The 18,974-nt window shown below is 37.8% G+C and overlaps 1 protein-coding gene across 1 annotated transcript in view; it reads right to left on the bottom strand.

Moving 5' to 3' along the window:
* LOC140159370 (prolyl 4-hydroxylase subunit alpha-1-like) overlaps positions 1–18,974 on the bottom strand; it is a 75,842-nt gene that overhangs the window by 36,628 nt on the left and 20,240 nt on the right. The window contains 4 exon segments of the mRNA XM_072182820.1: positions 4,453–4,495; positions 4,497–4,618; positions 6,447–6,601; positions 16,068–16,315. Of these exon segments, the coding sequence (XP_072038921.1) occupies positions 4,453–4,495; positions 4,497–4,618; positions 6,447–6,601; positions 16,068–16,243 (496 nt within the window). The 5' untranslated portion in view covers positions 16,244–16,315.

The raw sequence follows: 18,974 nt of genomic DNA on the forward strand, positions 1-18,974 counted from the left end.
CTGTGAATATGACGTGAGTGTTCTTTGAAAAATTTTGTATTGGGATGTGAATGCAGACTTTGGATGCTAACTTTCTCTATACCTACTTTTTGCTATTTTTGCAACCCATCGGCATACCATTTTTTACCATTAGCTGCCATATTGGCCCTATTTGGGCGCTTTTCAATTTAAGGACACTTTTGTCCAAAATCGCCCAATTGCCTCCACTGTAAACCCACCCATTGATACACCAAAATCGGTTGAAAAGGTACTGTAGCACATCCCTGTATTCCTTCAACTCTCCCCCTGGATATGACAAACTTAATATTAAGTAAAATCATCATTGTGAAGAAAGGTTTCTTGGACAGTATAAAAGCATATAGACGAATCCAATTTCACACATTATTATGCTTTGAGAATCTTTCATCCTATACTTTATACACATTTAAAAAAAACAATTATTCTGGATATTGGCGACCAATTTCACCTGAACACGGAGGTCTCTGCATCAGCTTGCAGTCCACGATCACCATACATGTAGCGTATAGATATCGTAACACCGTTTAGCGACCCCACTTCTAGGCGGTTACAGAATATAATCCAGAAAATTAAAATTTTTACCAAAAATCACATTTTTGCTAAAAATCACATTTTTGACCAAAAATCACATTTATCTATTAAAACTCACAGCTCGACCAATATCTTTGTGTATCATGCTCAATCCATCCAATTTTATATCATTCCTGCACCTCAATGGCAGCCATAGCCGCGACGGGGACTCAACTATCTCACCTAAAATGTGAGATGATGCGGCCTTGAAGGGTATTATAAACTGCATTCTATCACCCGTGTTACACGTAGACAAACGAATGATGACAGTTTACAACACAAAAGAATCTAACATCAAATTTTAAGCAGGTTTAATCCACCCAATTGGGCACTCACAACACCTGTTTGGTGCATGCGGGGAACCAAATATGGCCGACCAAATCCTGACCATGACTTGGCTCGTTGGATTCGTCTATAGATAAAAAAATATATACAGAGCACTCACCAATAGTCCCTGTGCACTGTATACTGAAAAATTTCCCATATTCATGAGGGCCAATCGTTCGACTGTACGCGTCTAACAAATCATACTGCCGTTGTGTGCCTTTGTGATATGTATTACATGATTACAATACGCGGTTGGTGTATCAGCTTTAACTCGCGCACTTCATGGCCTTAAATAAAGCGCAGTGATTTCTTTTTGACATTGGGGGTGGGATTTGAAAAAAAATTCTTGAAGTATAGTGAATCCAGCACCTTTTGTTGACAGAATAAGTTAATGTTACAAATGCGTGTGAAGCATGTGAAAAATTTTAACATTTTGATGCTAAACTGTTTAAATATTGTGCAAGAGTGGTAATTCGCGTGACGCGTGCCAAAATTTGCACTTTTTGGGCTAAAATGGCCAAATATGAGGTTAATTTGGTCAGAAACCCACATACATGCGTCAACATTGGGGGATGATTGTATGGACCATCACCCCGAAAAAATATTGTGGGTTTTAACCCCGCATCCCCCGAGATCTACGCCTGGTGATTTATAGTGCGCTATGCACAGGCAATAATGCCTAGACATTGATCCACAAGCCTCTACACACTGCCCCATATTGATTGGTCTACGGTCTGTTTCTCACATTATTACAATACTGACTCTTGAGGAACTTGAGCAGCTCTTTCAATAATTTATTTATCCATTTGTTCATTCATTCATTCCATTCATTTTTACCACTTATATACTTGTGTCACAAACCCCTCACGGAAGTATCCTGTGCCTCCTCGAGCCGTTTCCGGTCCTGCCGGGACTCAAACCCACGACCCTGGGATTAAGAGGCGAGCGCGCTAGCATATAGACCAAAAGAGGACTTCTCCGTCAGGTCTATAACACTAACGCACTTTAAATACCTCCGTGACACTTGGTCAAATTGACATAGATCAAGCTAGAATAAAATCACCATTGCTCTGCAAGTTCTGGGTTGCAAATTGAGACGTCTGTCAATTTTACCCACTCATTTATTAAAGCGTTTTGAAATTTGTTATTTCATTCATTTTTTACCACTTATTAACTTGGTCAAATTGACATAGATCAAGCTAGGATAAAATCACCATTGCTCTAAATCTTTCTGGGTTGCAAATTGAGATGTCTGTAAATTTCACTTACTCAGTTATTTATTACATCATTCATTCATTTATTCCATTCATTTTTCATGGCTTATGTATCTGGTCATATTGTCATAAGCTACTGCACTACTCAAAACAAATAGGAAATCAACAAACCAAGTGATCACTTATTAGAAAGATGGACCTTGTTTCTTTTTTAAGCTTACCAATATATATAATAAAAAAAAGCGCAGTGGCACAACACCTAGACGTTGATCCACAAGCCTCAGCACACTTAACAGGTTGTCAATGACCACTTCGGCCCCACATCATTCCATAAACCATTTAACAACAAATCAGTGACTTTGCTGCTACAAGAGCGCACACCCTAGACATCTAGACATTCCACAAATAGACATCGCAACCAGGATCAGCTCCCCGAGTTTTGTACGGGTTACAACAAGACTAGCAGTAAGTTCCTTGTCATGGGGAATTTCAAGCTAACTCAATTTTTCCACAAGAGCATGCTACGCACTGCCAGGTTTCGAACTCACAACCTCTCGCACCATAGTCGAACACTTTAACGATTGAGCTAACTTGACTGCTATATAGTCACCCCATAGAGAATAATTTTGAATTTCTGGGAACCAAGGAGTAAAATGGGCTATTCCAGTTGAAATCACAGAATTAGATAAGGAGAACCGGGACTCCACCGCCATCTTGATACAGACATGGAGCAAAAATTGGGGGTATTCGGTTTCCCTCGGAATGTGCTCGAGGCATTCGTTGTCATGCAAGCGCGACATGGATGATGGGCGCATATGAGAGACTCACTTGATGCGACCTGCACTCGAGTACCAAGACCCTTCAGATGAGACGCAGAATTGTTTTTCGTTCGTTTCCACGCACCATCGTCAAGGACCTGAATACCCCCAATTTTCTCCCCATAGCTGACGGCGAGATTGTACGTGGGGGTATAGAGAGTCCCGGTTCTCCATCTCTAATTCTGTGGTTGAAATAAATATACCCCTGTATGGAAGACATGACCTTAATCTTCAGTACATGGGGTGTAGATTTTAAATGGAGTCACTCATTCAGGTAACCCAATTTGAAATTTACACTCCCTGTGTGCTAGATCAAAAATAATAATAATTAAAAGCGCACTAATGCATGCAAAGGCGGCCTCTAGGCGCTAAAAAGATGTCTCCCATAGGGATGTATGGATTTCAACTGGGTCCAACTGGAATAGCCCATTTTACTCCTTGAAATCCCCAATCTGAGCAAGTGTCAGTAATATTCTGAGACACTTATGTTTTAACAACTTGACTAGCATTGTTTTCAGCTTATCTATTTATTAATTCCAATGGGTCCACCTGGTGTTAACCCCCTGAGCACTACCTGCCTATCTAACATTGCCTCTGATTGGTCAATTTCATGATATCTTCACTTTACTCACCAATCAGAATGAAACTTTGCAAATAATTCACCCCAATTTTTTTGTGTGTTGAATTATTTTAACAATGTTGCTGATTGGTCCAATTGATAATGAAAAGTTCTTTTTGGCCAATCGCCAGGTAGTTCTAATGGGGTTAAGAAACACCAGAGATCACTGCTGCCACAAAACTGCCACTAAGAAATCCAACATGGCGTAAATCTCAACTTGAGATGAGATACCTATTAGTGATACTGACTGTATCTATCAGGAATCTCTTACAGGAAGTAAAAATACCAAAAAACACCCCAACAATAACAACAACAACAACAACAACAACAACAACAACACACAAGCAAACAATCACTTGTTTTAGGCACAACAGCTTTTTTGGTCCTATAAGTGCTATCGGTACTTCTTTGAAGTAAAAATACCCCAACAACACACAAACAAACAATCACTTACCAGAAAGCTGTTGTGTCTTCCATGCCCTAATCCAGAGATGCCAACATTTGAGAATTGGAATTAGGGAGGTTTTTGGCGAGGGAGCGACCGAGCCTGAATCGGGTGGGGTCCATGGGCGAGGAGGCAGTTCCTAGATTTTAGCTTGTTTATGCCCTTTAGAGAGGCCCATTTAATTGAGGTACTTCATCTCATTAAATAGGCAGTGACATATAGGCATATATTAAGTTAAAAATTTTTTTTTTCTTTTTGTAAAATAAAAAAAAAATAAGCAGAAAATCGGGAGGATTTTGAGACTAATCGTGAGGTCGGGAGTTAGGTCCGTTTTTCGGGAGCCTCCCGGCCCAATTGGTGGTTGGCATCTCTGCCTATAATCTATAGGCAACTCTTAGATGAAGCAACGAAAAAAAAAAAACCACACAAACAAACGCTTACCAGAAAGCTGCGGTGTGGTCCATGTGCCTTGAATTTTGCCGCTTCGCAATACTGGATGTATCTAATCTGTAAGTGTCTTGTAGACGAAGAAGCGCAGCTGCTGCTCCACTCAGATCATTGCCGTCTGGCATGAACTCACGATACTGGGTAATGTTCACAAGGTATTCTATAAGGTTAGATGACGTTATAGGGAAGAAACAAAAGATTTCATTAGGTGGTTATTAGGGTTAGTTAAAAAACATAGAATTTGATTACAGACAAGCAAACACTTTAAAAAAACCAGTTTTTATTTAAATTTTTTATTTTTTTATTTTTTTAGCATTACAGATGATTGGATGAATTCAAAACTGGATGCAGGACTCAAATTTCAGGGAGGCCACCACAGCCTGGCCCATTGCCTGCCCTTTTTTCAGTTTTGGCCTTAGTGCCATAGATCTTTGGCAGCTTCAAAGGCATTCTTTATCACTTGTTGGCCTTGGTGCCTGTCTTTGTCTTTGCCCAGTGGCCTTGAAAATGAGTGCCCCCCCCCCAAATAAATATTCAAGGCTTGATTGGATGCTTCCCCACCTTTCCCCAACTTGATTCGGCCTATTGCTTATGAAGAGCTTGTTCTGCTTTAAAGTTAATCACCACTTTCATTTGCAGAAAAATACAGCACTAATTTTTTGGGATTAAAATAATATTATCTTGTTTTGCCAAATGAAACATAGCTGAATCCTCTTCTATTAGTTAGTTCTAACAGACAATTAAAGTCAAATTATTGGTCAATTTTTGGAAACAAGGGCCAAAAAATGTGTTTTAGGATGTTTTTTCATATATTGTAACAATCAAGCCCCTAGACTTAGCCTACCGGGTTTTCAACTTTCCTGGCCTATACTAAAGACTTTGGGTGATTAGACTTGCTCCAAGTCTTCTAATTTTGTGACTATAATAAGAAAACATGCAATTAAAATTTGACTTTTATTAACAGTTTAGTACTTTAAAGGATTAGGATTTAGCTAGATGTTTCATTTGGCAAAAACGGCTAGGATAATATATTTTTTAATCCAAAAAAAAATTAGTTCTGTATTTTTTTGAATTAGGAGTAATAGCATGACTGTAGCTGTGCCATTTAGTTGGCTCATGTACAGAAAAAAAGGAACCTTGTATATAAATAAACACTATAATTCATTTCACGTTCATTTGGAGTACCATAACCTATATTTATTACCGGTGTTATTAACAATAGAGCGACTCATTGACTCCACACTATGCAGTGGTTTTATTGCTTATTGACTCCACACTATGCAGCAATTCTAATGCCAGTTAGGAAGAAATTAATAATACTTATGAATTTTATAATTCTATTCCCTATTCCAGACACTGGTCGAGGTTTCATGCTAGCTCTTTAAAGGGGCATTTTGTGATCCACAGCCTCATCCCCCCACTTTTCTCAAAAAAGGTGAGATTTTTATACCACTGGTAAACTCTGGCTACATAATGTTTATGTACAAAAATTATTGCCCCAAAACAGCGGCCGATGGAGCAGTGTAATACACACATCATGCATAACTCGCAAACGCAATGGGATTCAACTGGAATTCTGGGAATAAGCTTTTTTGTTGATATCTTCTGAAACATGTTGCAAAAAGAGGATGCTAGGATTATGAAATACTCCTTGAAAGTTTAACCTTTTCCAAAACCTCCAAAATAATATTAGCCTTTTCGAGATATGGCAGACACAATAGGATAGCGCTGCACGAAATGGGTTAAAGTCTTTTGAATTTGCCTGGTTTTTCCCATATTGAAGACTTCCCTCCTATTGTGTACGCCATATGTTGAATAGGCTAATGGAATCTATTATACCAACCACATGGTATGCTTTCCTTTCATCTTGCATTATCTTTAACTCCAAAGGCAAAAGTGCCTCTTAATTCCCTCTTTTTTTTATTGTGACCATCTCTACATTCCCCAGATATTAATTTCTTCTTCACAAATTCATATTCAATACCAACCTGTTTTTGGTTTGTCCAGTCTGACCATGTTTTCAATCTCTGTCCATTCCCAGAGAAATCTCTTGACCAGTAGGTAACCGTTCACTGGATGACCAAGATAGTGCTCTGGGTCACTCACGGCTTCACGATTCATCTGATCTAACTTGTCCACTTTCCTACAAAGTACACAAGAATTATTATTGTCATTTAAGGTTTGTACTTAAAGGGCCCATTCAGTGATTTGCTCATCGGGATGATTGAAAAAATCATCAAAATTTTCAGATTTTGGTACCTTTGTCATTGTCATAAATATGTTAACATAGCCTGGTAGTGGTTCAGCCAAAAGCTGTGTATTTAAGACGAAAATAAGGAATTTACATGAATCTGTAATTTAGATTTGTAATTCAAATGGGGCTTCAACTTCGTTAATACTGCTGTTTTCTTTGTTTTTTGCCAAATTTTTCATTGCAAAAATACCAAATGACAATTTGAATGACTTATCCTTCACTTTTAAGCAATCTACAAATGTATAAACAATTTAAATTTTTTTACACTTTCGCTGGGATCACTGAACCAAATACAATATTATATTGTTCAAAAGGATGAAGAAAGAAATGGAAAGAAAGGAGCAGAAAAAAATGAATGGAAAGAAGGAAAGAAACAGCAACCAAGCAAGTAAGAAAGCAAGAAAGAATGAATGAAAAAAGAGAAGAGAGAAAGGGAAGAAGGAAGGAAGGCAGAGAGGAAGAAAAGAAGAAAGAAAGAAAGAAAGAAAGAAAGAAAGAAAGAAAGAAAGAAAGAAAGAAAGAAAGAAAGAAAGAAAGAAAGAAGGGAGGAAGAATGGAAGAAAGGAACAAACAAATGAACGAACGAAACAAAGAAAGAAGGAAGAATGAATGAAAGAGAAAGAAAGAAAAAGAAAGAAGAAAGAAAGAAACAAAACAAACAAACAAACAAACAAACAAACAAAAACTAAAACAAAGAAACAACAAGCCGACGTTCGTTGTCGGCTTGTAAGAAGAAGAACTGACCAAAAACAGAACACTCGCAAATTGGAAATTTGCGATTGTAATAACGGGCAAAACAGACACATCATTTATCGATATGACATTTTCGTATTGGTGCTGCCCTATCTATCTACCTATTGTAAACCCCCAGCTAGGTAATGAGTGAAAAATGGAATGGAATGGATCATTGAAGGATGGGTGAAAAAACATACCAAAGGACAATTCTATTTTTTTAAATCAAATGTATTTGAAGATAAAGAAGTAACACAATCTTCAGAGACAAGACTCGCTATCATATAAAGTAAAAACAGATAAATATGTGAAAGTATACAATTGAAAGCTTCTTGATTGCAAAGTCTAGATCTATTATTCTCTTTGCCTGCTTGTTGTAAACCAGTACCGTGTGGCCAACTAAAGAATGTAACTAATCTATCAAACGTATTTGCCAGGGACTATCATGTCCCACCGCTGAGCACCGTATCCTTTGTAATATTCACACTTTAATCGCATAGATGCTACTAGCTTCATTAACAATTCATTTACATCTGCTGAAATATTGACACTTTTACTTGACACTAGTGGGTGATTAGGGACCAGTGAAGTCAACACCAAACTTGTCAAACCGGTAATCAAACACTGTTTCATCGTAATTTACTACCATGTCAAATAATTAAAGAGCCTCCTACACCGATATTTATATCATATTTGTTTCTTTGCCCAGTTCCTTTTTATGCTGTATTAACAGAATTTGATAAATCTGAACCTTCTTCACTCATTTTTGGTTCAATGAGCCTCAACCACTCATATTTCACTTTGTAGAACACTCCTGATAGGTCTTAAGTTACACTTTTTTAGCCTTGATCAAGGCTTCCTCCTTACTTTTTCTCTATTCATGCTCTTCATTGGATCCATGTATAATCAGTGGTAGAAGTAGGCCTATCATATACTGGACTCTCTAAAAATTTTAGTCAGGTCAGATAGGTAGGAAGTGTGCCTTGTGGGGTGGGCGTGGTGGGCATTTTGCTCAAACACTACCCCTGCAGTGCACAGTATGCCTGGAGTAAAGTAAGATAAGAAAGTCCACTATCTGGCCTCAACAATTCAAATGTCAAATAAATTTTCACAAAGTTATGATGCTAAATAATTATTTCTAAAGAATAACTTTTGAAACAGAAATTTTTGTGGCAAAGCTTCCATGAATTTTACATTCACGCCAAAGAACTTGAAACAAGTCTACACTTTTTGAAGTATGGCACACACTTGAGGAGTGCAGTATTAAATCTGCAGTTAGCAGCCTGGACAACCGATTCTTTAGAAATGCTTAGTCGCGCTGAAAGTCGATCGATACATGTTAAAATCAGCACAATTCAGAGATACACCTTTTTGCTATGAAATTAATTTTCTCGGTCAAATATAAAGCAATATTTTTTTTTTCTTCAGTAATGTCAGTTAAAAACTTGGTGCTTGGATATACATTTTTTTTACAAATCCTGGTGTTAAAATTAAGCATCAAATTGTGCCTTTTAGTGTGATATTTTTGATTTTTATAGGCCTTCAGTTACGCACATGAGCTTTTTCTGAATTCATTTTTAGCGTCTCAAACTAATATAGTTTGCTAAAGAAAGATATTTCCCACCTCTGTAAAGCACATCGTGTGGGTCTATATATTATAGTTTTGTTAGAATTTCCGTTTTTATTTTACCCTTTTTCCCTTCATACTCCGAAAATGTCTAACTCATTACTTTGATCTCGAGAGCAACCAACAGAAATAGTCGATATTTCCTTTGTTGTTTATCCAGGTCAATTTTCCATTGAAAGCAAATTGCCCGACCAGCGATTTGGTAGCCCAAATCCCCAATTGAGTGTTCTGGTTAAACATGATCAGTAGGGCGCTATAGGCCTGGGAATTTCTTTGCTATATTGAAGTTCTAGCAACACTGTAGCCATGCCGGTATTCCTATTAAACCCAGGGATATCGATCCACAATGCTAGTATTAGCCTTAGATTTCACTCGTTGATTTTGAAAAATGGTCAGCCGGCAGTTAAAATAGTGAAATGAAAACGCAAATTCTGACAAAACTATGATATATCGCTCACGGTGATGTGCATTAGAAAGTTGGGAAAAATCCTTCATTAGCGAACTATCTTACTTTGAAAAGCTAAAAGGTTGATCCAAAAAAAGGCTCGCGGACAGAGTTTAAGCCTATCAAAATCGAAAATCTTACACTAAATGACTAAATTTCACGCCTAAGTTTAACACTAGAATTTGAAAAAAAAATACAGTATCAAGCACTACAATTTTCCTGACATTTACTGAAAAAATGAAAATGATTGCTTTTCATTTGGCCGAGAAAATTAATTTTACATCGAAAAGGTGACATAACTAAAAATTTAGCTCATTTCAACACCAAATTCGATCGTTTGTATTGCCTCATTAAATGACTGAGTGAGCCTTGCCAAACAAAAGAATCGGTTGTGCAGGCTGCTAACTGTCTGGATAAAACCTGGCAAATTCAAAAGAATTGCCCACTTCATGCGGTGCCATACTGTTGTGTCTGCCACCAAGGGTGTCAATCCGAAGTTGATCGTGGGGGGGGGGAGGGGCACAAGTTTTGTCAAATATATCAGCGAAGCAGGCCTCTTATCATGCATGCATGATGTAGGGGGTGTCTGAGGGGGGATGTGCCCAAATACACCAGGATAAGACATCAGCAGGGTAGGCATTTTACCGGTCCAGTTTTTAAGTTTTGTTCAAACTTGTTACTATTTAGCCCCCTCCCCCAATCAAGGTGAATTTGTATAGAATGAAGTGCGCATCTATAGAGCGAGAAAATTTTTTCAATTTCATACTATAATTTAGCCAAAAATCAATGTATAATACCGAATATTGCCTGTATTTTTACGGTAAGCCTACCTGGACCAGGGAAGTATTCGCCGAAATGTGGAGGGGATATTTGGGACATATGTATTTTCTTACGGAGCTATCAGCTGTTGAACAAAAGTTGTTCAGCGATTGTATAATAATATCGCATTGATCGATTGGTTATTCAGGCGTTTCATTGAAGGATGAAAGTGATCACTTTTGATTCACTTTACGCTTGGCGGTCGCCCTGGACAGACCTGTAAATTGTCAAGATTTCAAGAGAAAAAGGTTAGATTTTGTTTTTTAAGAATGCTTTTTCCTAATTTGGAGTTTGTTGGTAAATTGATCTAATTTTTCTCTTGGTCTGGTAAGTAGGCTTATAAGAGTAGGGTTTTTTCCTGGAATTAGTACAGCCAGGAATAATTAGAGAATAATTGATATTGTGTCCCCCCATTGCAAAATGTGGAGGGACATGATACCCCGCCATCACCATTCACCTGATTTGTTTCTACTGGGACCATTAACCGTGTAGTACCTCACATCACCCTGTATCACCTGTCAACCTTTTACACAGTAGAAACACATCAAACAGCAAAAGGTCATAGGTAAAAGGGCTACGTTTTTAAACAGCCAAACAAAAAAGTATTTCAAGCTCTGAAACACATGGACATGAAATATAAATTGCATGAAAATTACAATTGTGATTGTGTTTTATGCAAAGTTTGCCCAGGAACCCTTGAATGATGTTTTTACTAGAAATAGGGATTTTACATGAACTTATCAGACAAATTAACCTGATATAAAATTTAGAAGTCAATGATGCTGTCTGAAGAGTAGTATATAATATATCATTCTTGTTAAATATGCATGCATGATGCATAAAATGTTTTGAGTTGGTCGGTTGTTGACTCCATAATTATTGAAGTTCAAGTTTTCACTATTCAATTGTTAATTACATGTTGTAAACTTTTACCTTTTGTTTTGTAAGAAAGAAATGCATCCAGAAAACCAATGCACTTAGATCTACTTTATGATAAATTAACTATGAATGATCCTAGCACTATAACATAGGTATATAGGGGTTCTTCAAATCTGCCACCAATTTTCTTTTTCTTACAATTTTTTTTATTCTGCAGCCCGAGATCTTTTTCTAGGAAGGGTATTCCTGCGGATTTCTTATGTTATCATTGATAGACAGTTTGTGTGGAGCAAGCAGGATCAAACATGCAGTGTATGTAAAGACAAGAGCACCAATGGCGCTGTGGCTCTGCGCTTTTTGGTGACAGTGAAAGTAATTGTTCTTGGAGTCGCATGGGCAACAAGTGAAATCATTTGAGTATAATGTGACAGATCACATTCCCCAACAGGTACATCTGGTAGGTTGGTAGCTATCTCATTTGCAGAGCATACAACGATACATCAATCAATTTAGGGAATTAGCGACATGGATCGAAACGGGTGGAAATGAGTCCAAATGGGCCAAAACACATCAAAATATAATTATATCCAGGCGAGTAGGCCTATGTCAAGAATAGTGTTAGTCTGAATAAGGCTTTGGCTCTAAATGGTGACTGTACCACCAAGTTTCATGACAGTTAATACTAATTTGACCTCAGATGACCCTGGTGACTCTGAAATGACATTCCCAAAATTTGACTCTAAAAAGTGACTATACCTAACAAGTTTCATGCCCATCCGACAGTTTTACTAATTTGACCTCAGATGACCCCTGGTGACCCCAAAATGACCTTCCAAAATTTGACTCCAAATGTTGACTGTACCCACCAAGTTTCAAGCCCATCAGACAGTTCTGACTAATTTGACCTCAGATGACCCCTGGTGACCCAGATATGACCTTCCCAAAATTTTGGCTATAAATGTTGGCTGTATCCACCTATTTATAAGCCCATATGACAGTTTTACTAATTTGACCTCAGATGACCTCTGGTGACCTAAAATGACCTTCCAAAAGTTGGCTCTAAATGTTGATTGTACCCACCAAGTTTCATGCCTGTCCGACCGTTTTTACTCATTTGACTTTAGATGACCCTTGTTGACCCCAAAATGACCTTTCAAAAATTGGCTCTAAAATGTTGACTGTACCCACCAAGTTTCATGGCCATATGACAGTTTTTACTAATTTGACCTCAGACACTGGATGACCACAGGTGACCCTAAAATGACCTTCCAAAAGTTGGCTCTAAATGTTGACTTACCCACCAAGTTTCATGCCTGTCCGAGAGTTTTTACTACATTGACCTCAGATGACCCCTGTTGACCCCCCAAATGTCTTTCCAAAATTGACCCCCAAATGTTGACGATACCCACCTAGCTTCACACCCATTGACAGTTTTTTACTTATTTGACCTCAAGATGACCCCTGGTGACCCTGAAATTACCTTTCCAAAATTTGGCTATAAATGTTGACTGTATCCACCAATGTTCATGCCCATACAACAGTTTTTACTAATTTGACCTCAGATGACCTCTGGTGACCCCGAAATGACTTTCCAAAAATTTGCCTTTAAATGTTGACTATACCCACCAAGTTTCATGCCCATCCAACACTTTTTACTCATTTGACCTCAGATGACCCTGGTGACCCCAAAATGACCTTCCAAAATATGACTCAAATATTGACTGTACCTGCCATGCCCGTCCAACACTTTTTATTAATTTGACCTCAGATGACCTCTGTTGACCCCAAAATGACCTTCCAAAAATTTGGCTCTATATATTAACTGTACCCACCAAATTTCATGCCCGCCTTAAAAGTTTTTACTAATTTGACCTTGTGTGACCTCTGGTGACCCTAAAATGACCTTCTAAAAATTTGGCTCTAAATGTTGACTGTACCTACCAAGTTTCATGCCCATAGGACAGTTTTTTCTAATTTGACCTCAGATGACCGCTTGTGCCCCGAAATGACCTTCCAAAAATTTGGCTCTAAATGTTGACTGTACCCACCAAGTTTCTAATTCTTGCCATGACAATTTTACTAATTTGACCTCAAATGACCTTGGGTGACCTTGACCCACTTGCCAAAACAAACTTGTTCTGTCTCGGGTCAAGATGCACCCACCCACCAAGTTTGAGGAACACGCGACCCCTAGTCTCCGAAAAAATAAGAATTTGCTCACCGATAGCTTCACATTCTACATTGCATTCAAAATCTAGTCGGATTTGCTGAAGAATGACACCGTATAAAGCAATGGAAGTTCAGAAGTAAACACAGCCGATCACAACAGGCGATTGCATCAAAAATGTTGCTAAAATTACATTTCACTCTTCGCAAAAAAAGGCAAATCTTGCTCAAAAGATGCAGTTGACTCATCGAAACAACTTTCATCCAAATTTCAACATTAACAGAATGAACCTCCGGTGCAAACTGCAAAAATTGCACTGCTGTCTGCCTGAAAACCATAGCAAAGCACTCTAGCATGGAATGCGTAGAAGCGATGTACAAATTGAAACTAGCCGAGGTACTCACACCTCCGTCACTACGATTTCCACTGTCCTTCTACGTACGAAGGTCTGAGACTTCTGAGCATATCTGGTCCAGGGTACACATAAAATACCACTTTTTCTCATAAATACACTTCCTACCATTCCTCACAATGTGACTTAAACAAAACATATTTGGTGCATGTTCATAAATTTTGAGCACATTTGATGATGTAAAAGACCAGACTTGTAACTGTTATCGTCGCCGTGTTTTGAATTCTTCCTATAAATAGATGCCGTCAGTGTAGCGTCATCACCGCATGACGTGACTTCACGGTGCCCGTTTTTACGTCACGTATGGCATTCGGGGCCCTAGTGAGGAAGGAACAGGGCCATGATGTTTGAGGCTAATTCGAAACTAGAGTTCTGGAGTAAACTGACAGACAGATAGACGTTGCGTAATGTGGCCTGGGCATAATTTATTCAATATTATATTATTATTACTTGTCTTTGGGCATTATTTTTATGTTTGAGAAAATATTTGGGCCATCGTAATTATCTTTTTTTTTTTTTGAAAAGCCAGATGAAAAAGGATGTTTGGTTTGGTGATTGAATTCACTCAGTGGCTAGTAGTAATACTATGACTTTACCATGTTTACGCCCGGGTTTTATTACATGTACCCATGATGTACCAGTGCTATGTAGTCCATGAGTGCATCATGTGCATTAGCATATGCCATGATGATGGCTGATGACTGAGTGGTTTCCGACTTTGAAAGTTGCATCGATCGTAGAGGTAGTACTGCTCCTACTAGTCTCCCAGACACCTTGCGATCTCTCTTTGGGATATTTTTACCAAATAGAGTAACAATCTGTCCTTTGACATATTTAATTTCATTTGTTTTAACCATGTTTACGACTTATCGTGGTGCAATTTACGCGGCGACATCTGTCATGTGGGGCAGACATCTTGGTTGTTTGTTGACTTGTTCCACTGCCCGGACTGTTCATTACGATGTCTGTGATTGGTTCATTTTGGGGCTAATTTCTAAGGACAGCACTGATTGGATAATTACGCATTACATCATTGGGAGATAACCGCGTTACTGAAAAAGCAAAAATTTGCACTTGCGAAAGGAAAATAGTCCACTAGGAAATTCATTTTGTTCCGATTTATTCAAGATTCGACAATTTTCATGACTATTTTTTGATATTCCTTAACTATTTCTTTATTTAAATTGTAAAGAAATAGTTAAGAAAAGTTAAGAAAGTCAAAATAACTTTTGAATCTGAACCTGAGAGTACTAAAATCTTAAGACATTTTAATGTTAAACTTCCGTTGGTTTGCGCCATTGTCACGCAAGGTTAAATTATACAGACCAAAATAATCTCTAGCACACTGGGGAACCAAGTAATAACTCGTTATGGTGGCTTTTTAACCAAAAAATCACATTTTCTCAACTGAATTTCAACTCTATCGGGAGTGCAATCGATGAAAAATAATTTAGCAAAACTTAGAAACCAATTTGAAAACCTAAAGCCAAGCACAAAAAATTCCTTAGCATAAAAACCAACACTGTATTGTGTAACCCTACGGTTCTGATGACGATGACTCCTTAGCTTCGCTGGAGCCAAAAACTAGAATAAAAAAAAGTGCAATAGAGCAAGAACCAAGTTGAACTTTCCCATTATTGAATTTTTTTTATAAATGCCACACTCGATAGTCACCTTCTGTGAAAAAATGAAGTGACTCTCTACTACCGTTTAATTTTTGTGAGTCCTTTTGCTGCGATACCCAATTTCATTAAAAGGTTCAACTTGGTTCTTAAATAAAAAAGGATTCTTTTCTCTATTGCACTTTTTTTGACTCACCCTGTACAATGCAACCTCCCCAGTCTACAAAAAGGTCCACTATTTGTGACATTTACGCCCAAAAAAGGTCAAAATTCAGAGAAAAATTGCATTCAACACACATTATTTTGGGGTTTTTTTGGGGTCTCCTTTTTTACTGAAATGTTCAAAAACAAGACCCAAAACTATACTTCCTTTGTGGAAAAATTAATAATTTATTCAGGTCCACACAATCCCCACATCTATCCTCATCCATCAAACCTGCCCATCACTAGGATCCACAACATGCTCATCTATCAGGGGCACAGTCCTAAAACCCCAATACATTTGTACATTCACTGAATGACCCTTAAAGATTTGGGTACAAAACTCATACTCTGCAACTTGAGGTCAAATTTTGCACTATGATTATGTAATTGAGGTTATTGGACTATGCCATTGGGATGAGGCTATTGTGGTCCATGGGCCTGTACTTACTGTTTGATTAAGTTGAGTTTAGCCTCCTCTCCTTTCACATACATCTTGATAGCTTCTAGCATGTTACTTTCTGTATAGATGACATTTTCCAGGTCTACCAGTGCCGTGAAGACTTCAGCATTAGACAACGTCACCAAGGCAAGCAATATTAACACCGGCACTTCAAGCCAAGCCATGTTGTGCAGACGTGTGTATCGTTAAAGCAATTTGAGTGAAATGGATCAATAGCGCTCTGCAATGAAATTGATCTGTGTGAACGGAAAAAGACCGAGACGGTATGATTATTATTGTGGGTAGTTGTGTACATCATAACATTAATAATAATAGTCATGTAGAATGAGCAAGACCTGTACAGTGACGGCGCCAGAAAAATGTTTCTGGGGGGGGGGAAGGAGACAGAGCCTCCTGCTGGGGGGGACATTTTCACCTAATTTTGGCTAAAAAGTGGCTATTCACCCCTCTTCAATTTTTCTGGGGAGAAATTTGTTGTAGAGCTTGTCTGGGGGGGGGGAGCAATTTTGTCCCCTATGACCCTGTAGCGCCACCACTGGACCTGTACAACATATTGTAAACCCATAAAATAATGATCACAAGTACATGGCATAACTTGGAACTAAGGAATGTAATTCTGATTTGTATCCTCAATATTTTCAAAAAAATATCCTATCATTGTGGACTGTGAATAATTTATGAGTCCTATACCTAGGCTATATAGTCAGATGGTGAATCTCAAAAATGTTCTGCCAAAATATTGTCTGCCTGACATAAGGCCAATGGAACTCGATTATTAGTTTCCGATTGGATGTTTGAAAAAAAGGACAAGGTCGCTATTTCATTATTCCTTATTCGGTCTCTTTTCATTATCCATTTATGTCAACAAAATCAGTGATTTTATGAACAGCTTTCTCCAGACTTAGGTACCCCACCAGTACCAAAGTATATATTGTTGATGAAAGACCATCTCAAAACTGGTATTAATGCTTAGATCATCTTTACAGGCATTTTGCAACAGATTGAGAAAAGATTTGAATTTGTTTTCATAAAAATGAAAAGAAATTAGCAATTTTTGTAATCACTAGAAACATGATGAGGTAATCCTTAAATTTCCATTATTTACTACATCCTCTGCCCCTACAACTAAGAAAAAGTGCTGATTATGATCAGCAGGGGATGTCAGACATTTTGAGAGTTTCAATTTTGATTATTTCCATTTCAATGTTCAGATAATTGAAAGTTTTGGTCAAATTGTGATGCGGGAGGTCAATAGGAAACTAACAATCGAGTTCCATTAGCCTAATGCTAGTAAATATTGCCTCCCCTCTATGCCACATTTTGGGAACCTGAATTTCAAACCTTATATGTGTAAACTTTGTGATGTAATTGCAGTGAGCAGGAATGTTTTAGTACTGTTTTGCTTCACTTTCTGATGTGACCCCATGAGTGCCAAAAATAAGCTTGTGTACCACTCTGTGACTTGCCACAAAATGCTTGTAACCCCCATAATTTACCCCATGATGTGTACAAATGTACGTAATTAATGCACCTCTCCCTATAGATAATCTGATCAAAACTCAGTGGTTTGAAGTTCATTTTCCACCGCATGATGTGTTTTAATCATGAATTTTATCAGCTCAAATGCAAATCCCACAATTGAATCTATAGGTTTACATTTAAATTTTGGCTAAACCAACCCTGGTTAAACTTATAATAAACCAACAATTAATATTTAACCTCCTAAAAATGATGAAATTCCTTTGGAAGTGTGTAAAGTCTACCACGCTGTGCACACTGTGCACAGAAACTTCATACTAAATTTGAAACCATAACACATTTTGATAAATTTGGCAACCCACATTTGACCTAAGGGGTCTGACTTGTTAGGTCGTCATGAGGTCAGACTGTCAGGATGGCATTTCCTAGATACGCACAGGGTTGCCAAACCCGCGATTTGGTAGCCCAATTGGGCGACTTTTGAAGATTTTCCCTACAACTTTAGACAATTTCCTGTCCCATAGAAACCAATGGTCAAGAAAAAATTTGGGCAACTTTTCAACATTGGCTCCCACGACTTCCGATAGTACCCTACCCCATAGAAACCAATGGTAAAGAGAAAAATTGGGAGACTTTTCGATTATTTGACCCACGATTCGGTTTGAAATCTTTTGGCAACCCTGGATACACACGTGCACCTTTGGATAAATACTGAGCCAGTCTGACTAGCGCTCTTGCAGACTGAGACTGAGGAAAAGTGACACGTAGACAGCATATTGACTATTAATAACAATTCTTTTCATGTGCAATAAAAATTGGGCTTTTATACATGCATAGTCTAGAGCATGTCTAGAGCTACTTGGATTTGTACATTAAATTGAATATATCCATTAGTGGATTTTCAATGGTTCTACAATCTACACATACATAGGCCTAGGCCTATATGATCAGAGTTTACTGAGCACTGCAAAGTTGAATTCAAGCAAAATTAATTTTCTTCAAAATGAAGTACATTTTGGAAGCCTATTGGCTATTGAGGCCTAAAGATGACATAAAACTCAAATACTCATATTCTACTTACCGCTGCTTACAGTTTCTCTGACAATTCATAGAACTTTTCTATTCTCCATGAAAATCAAAACCCAATTATCCACATGTTTTTAGCAATGGATGCAAAACAAATAAGCAATATTTTCCTCACAGGAAATTGGCTACAGTACTAATTTTCTGCCACCAATAAATGAATAGGCCTACATGATATGTTTATTGGAATTGACCATTTCCTTTATAAGGATGTCAATAAGCATGATTATAATAATAGTTCAATTTCCTTGATTTCAGAGATGTAGACAAGTAGCAACAAGTGACAAAATAGTTATCATGGCTGCACATCTCACAACTAAGGCCAAGTAAAAT

The sequence above is a fragment of the Amphiura filiformis genome, chromosome 8 (assembly GCF_039555335.1).
Source record: "Amphiura filiformis chromosome 8, Afil_fr2py, whole genome shotgun sequence".
Lineage (NCBI taxonomy): Eukaryota > Metazoa > Echinodermata > Ophiuroidea > Amphilepidida > Amphiuridae > Amphiura > Amphiura filiformis.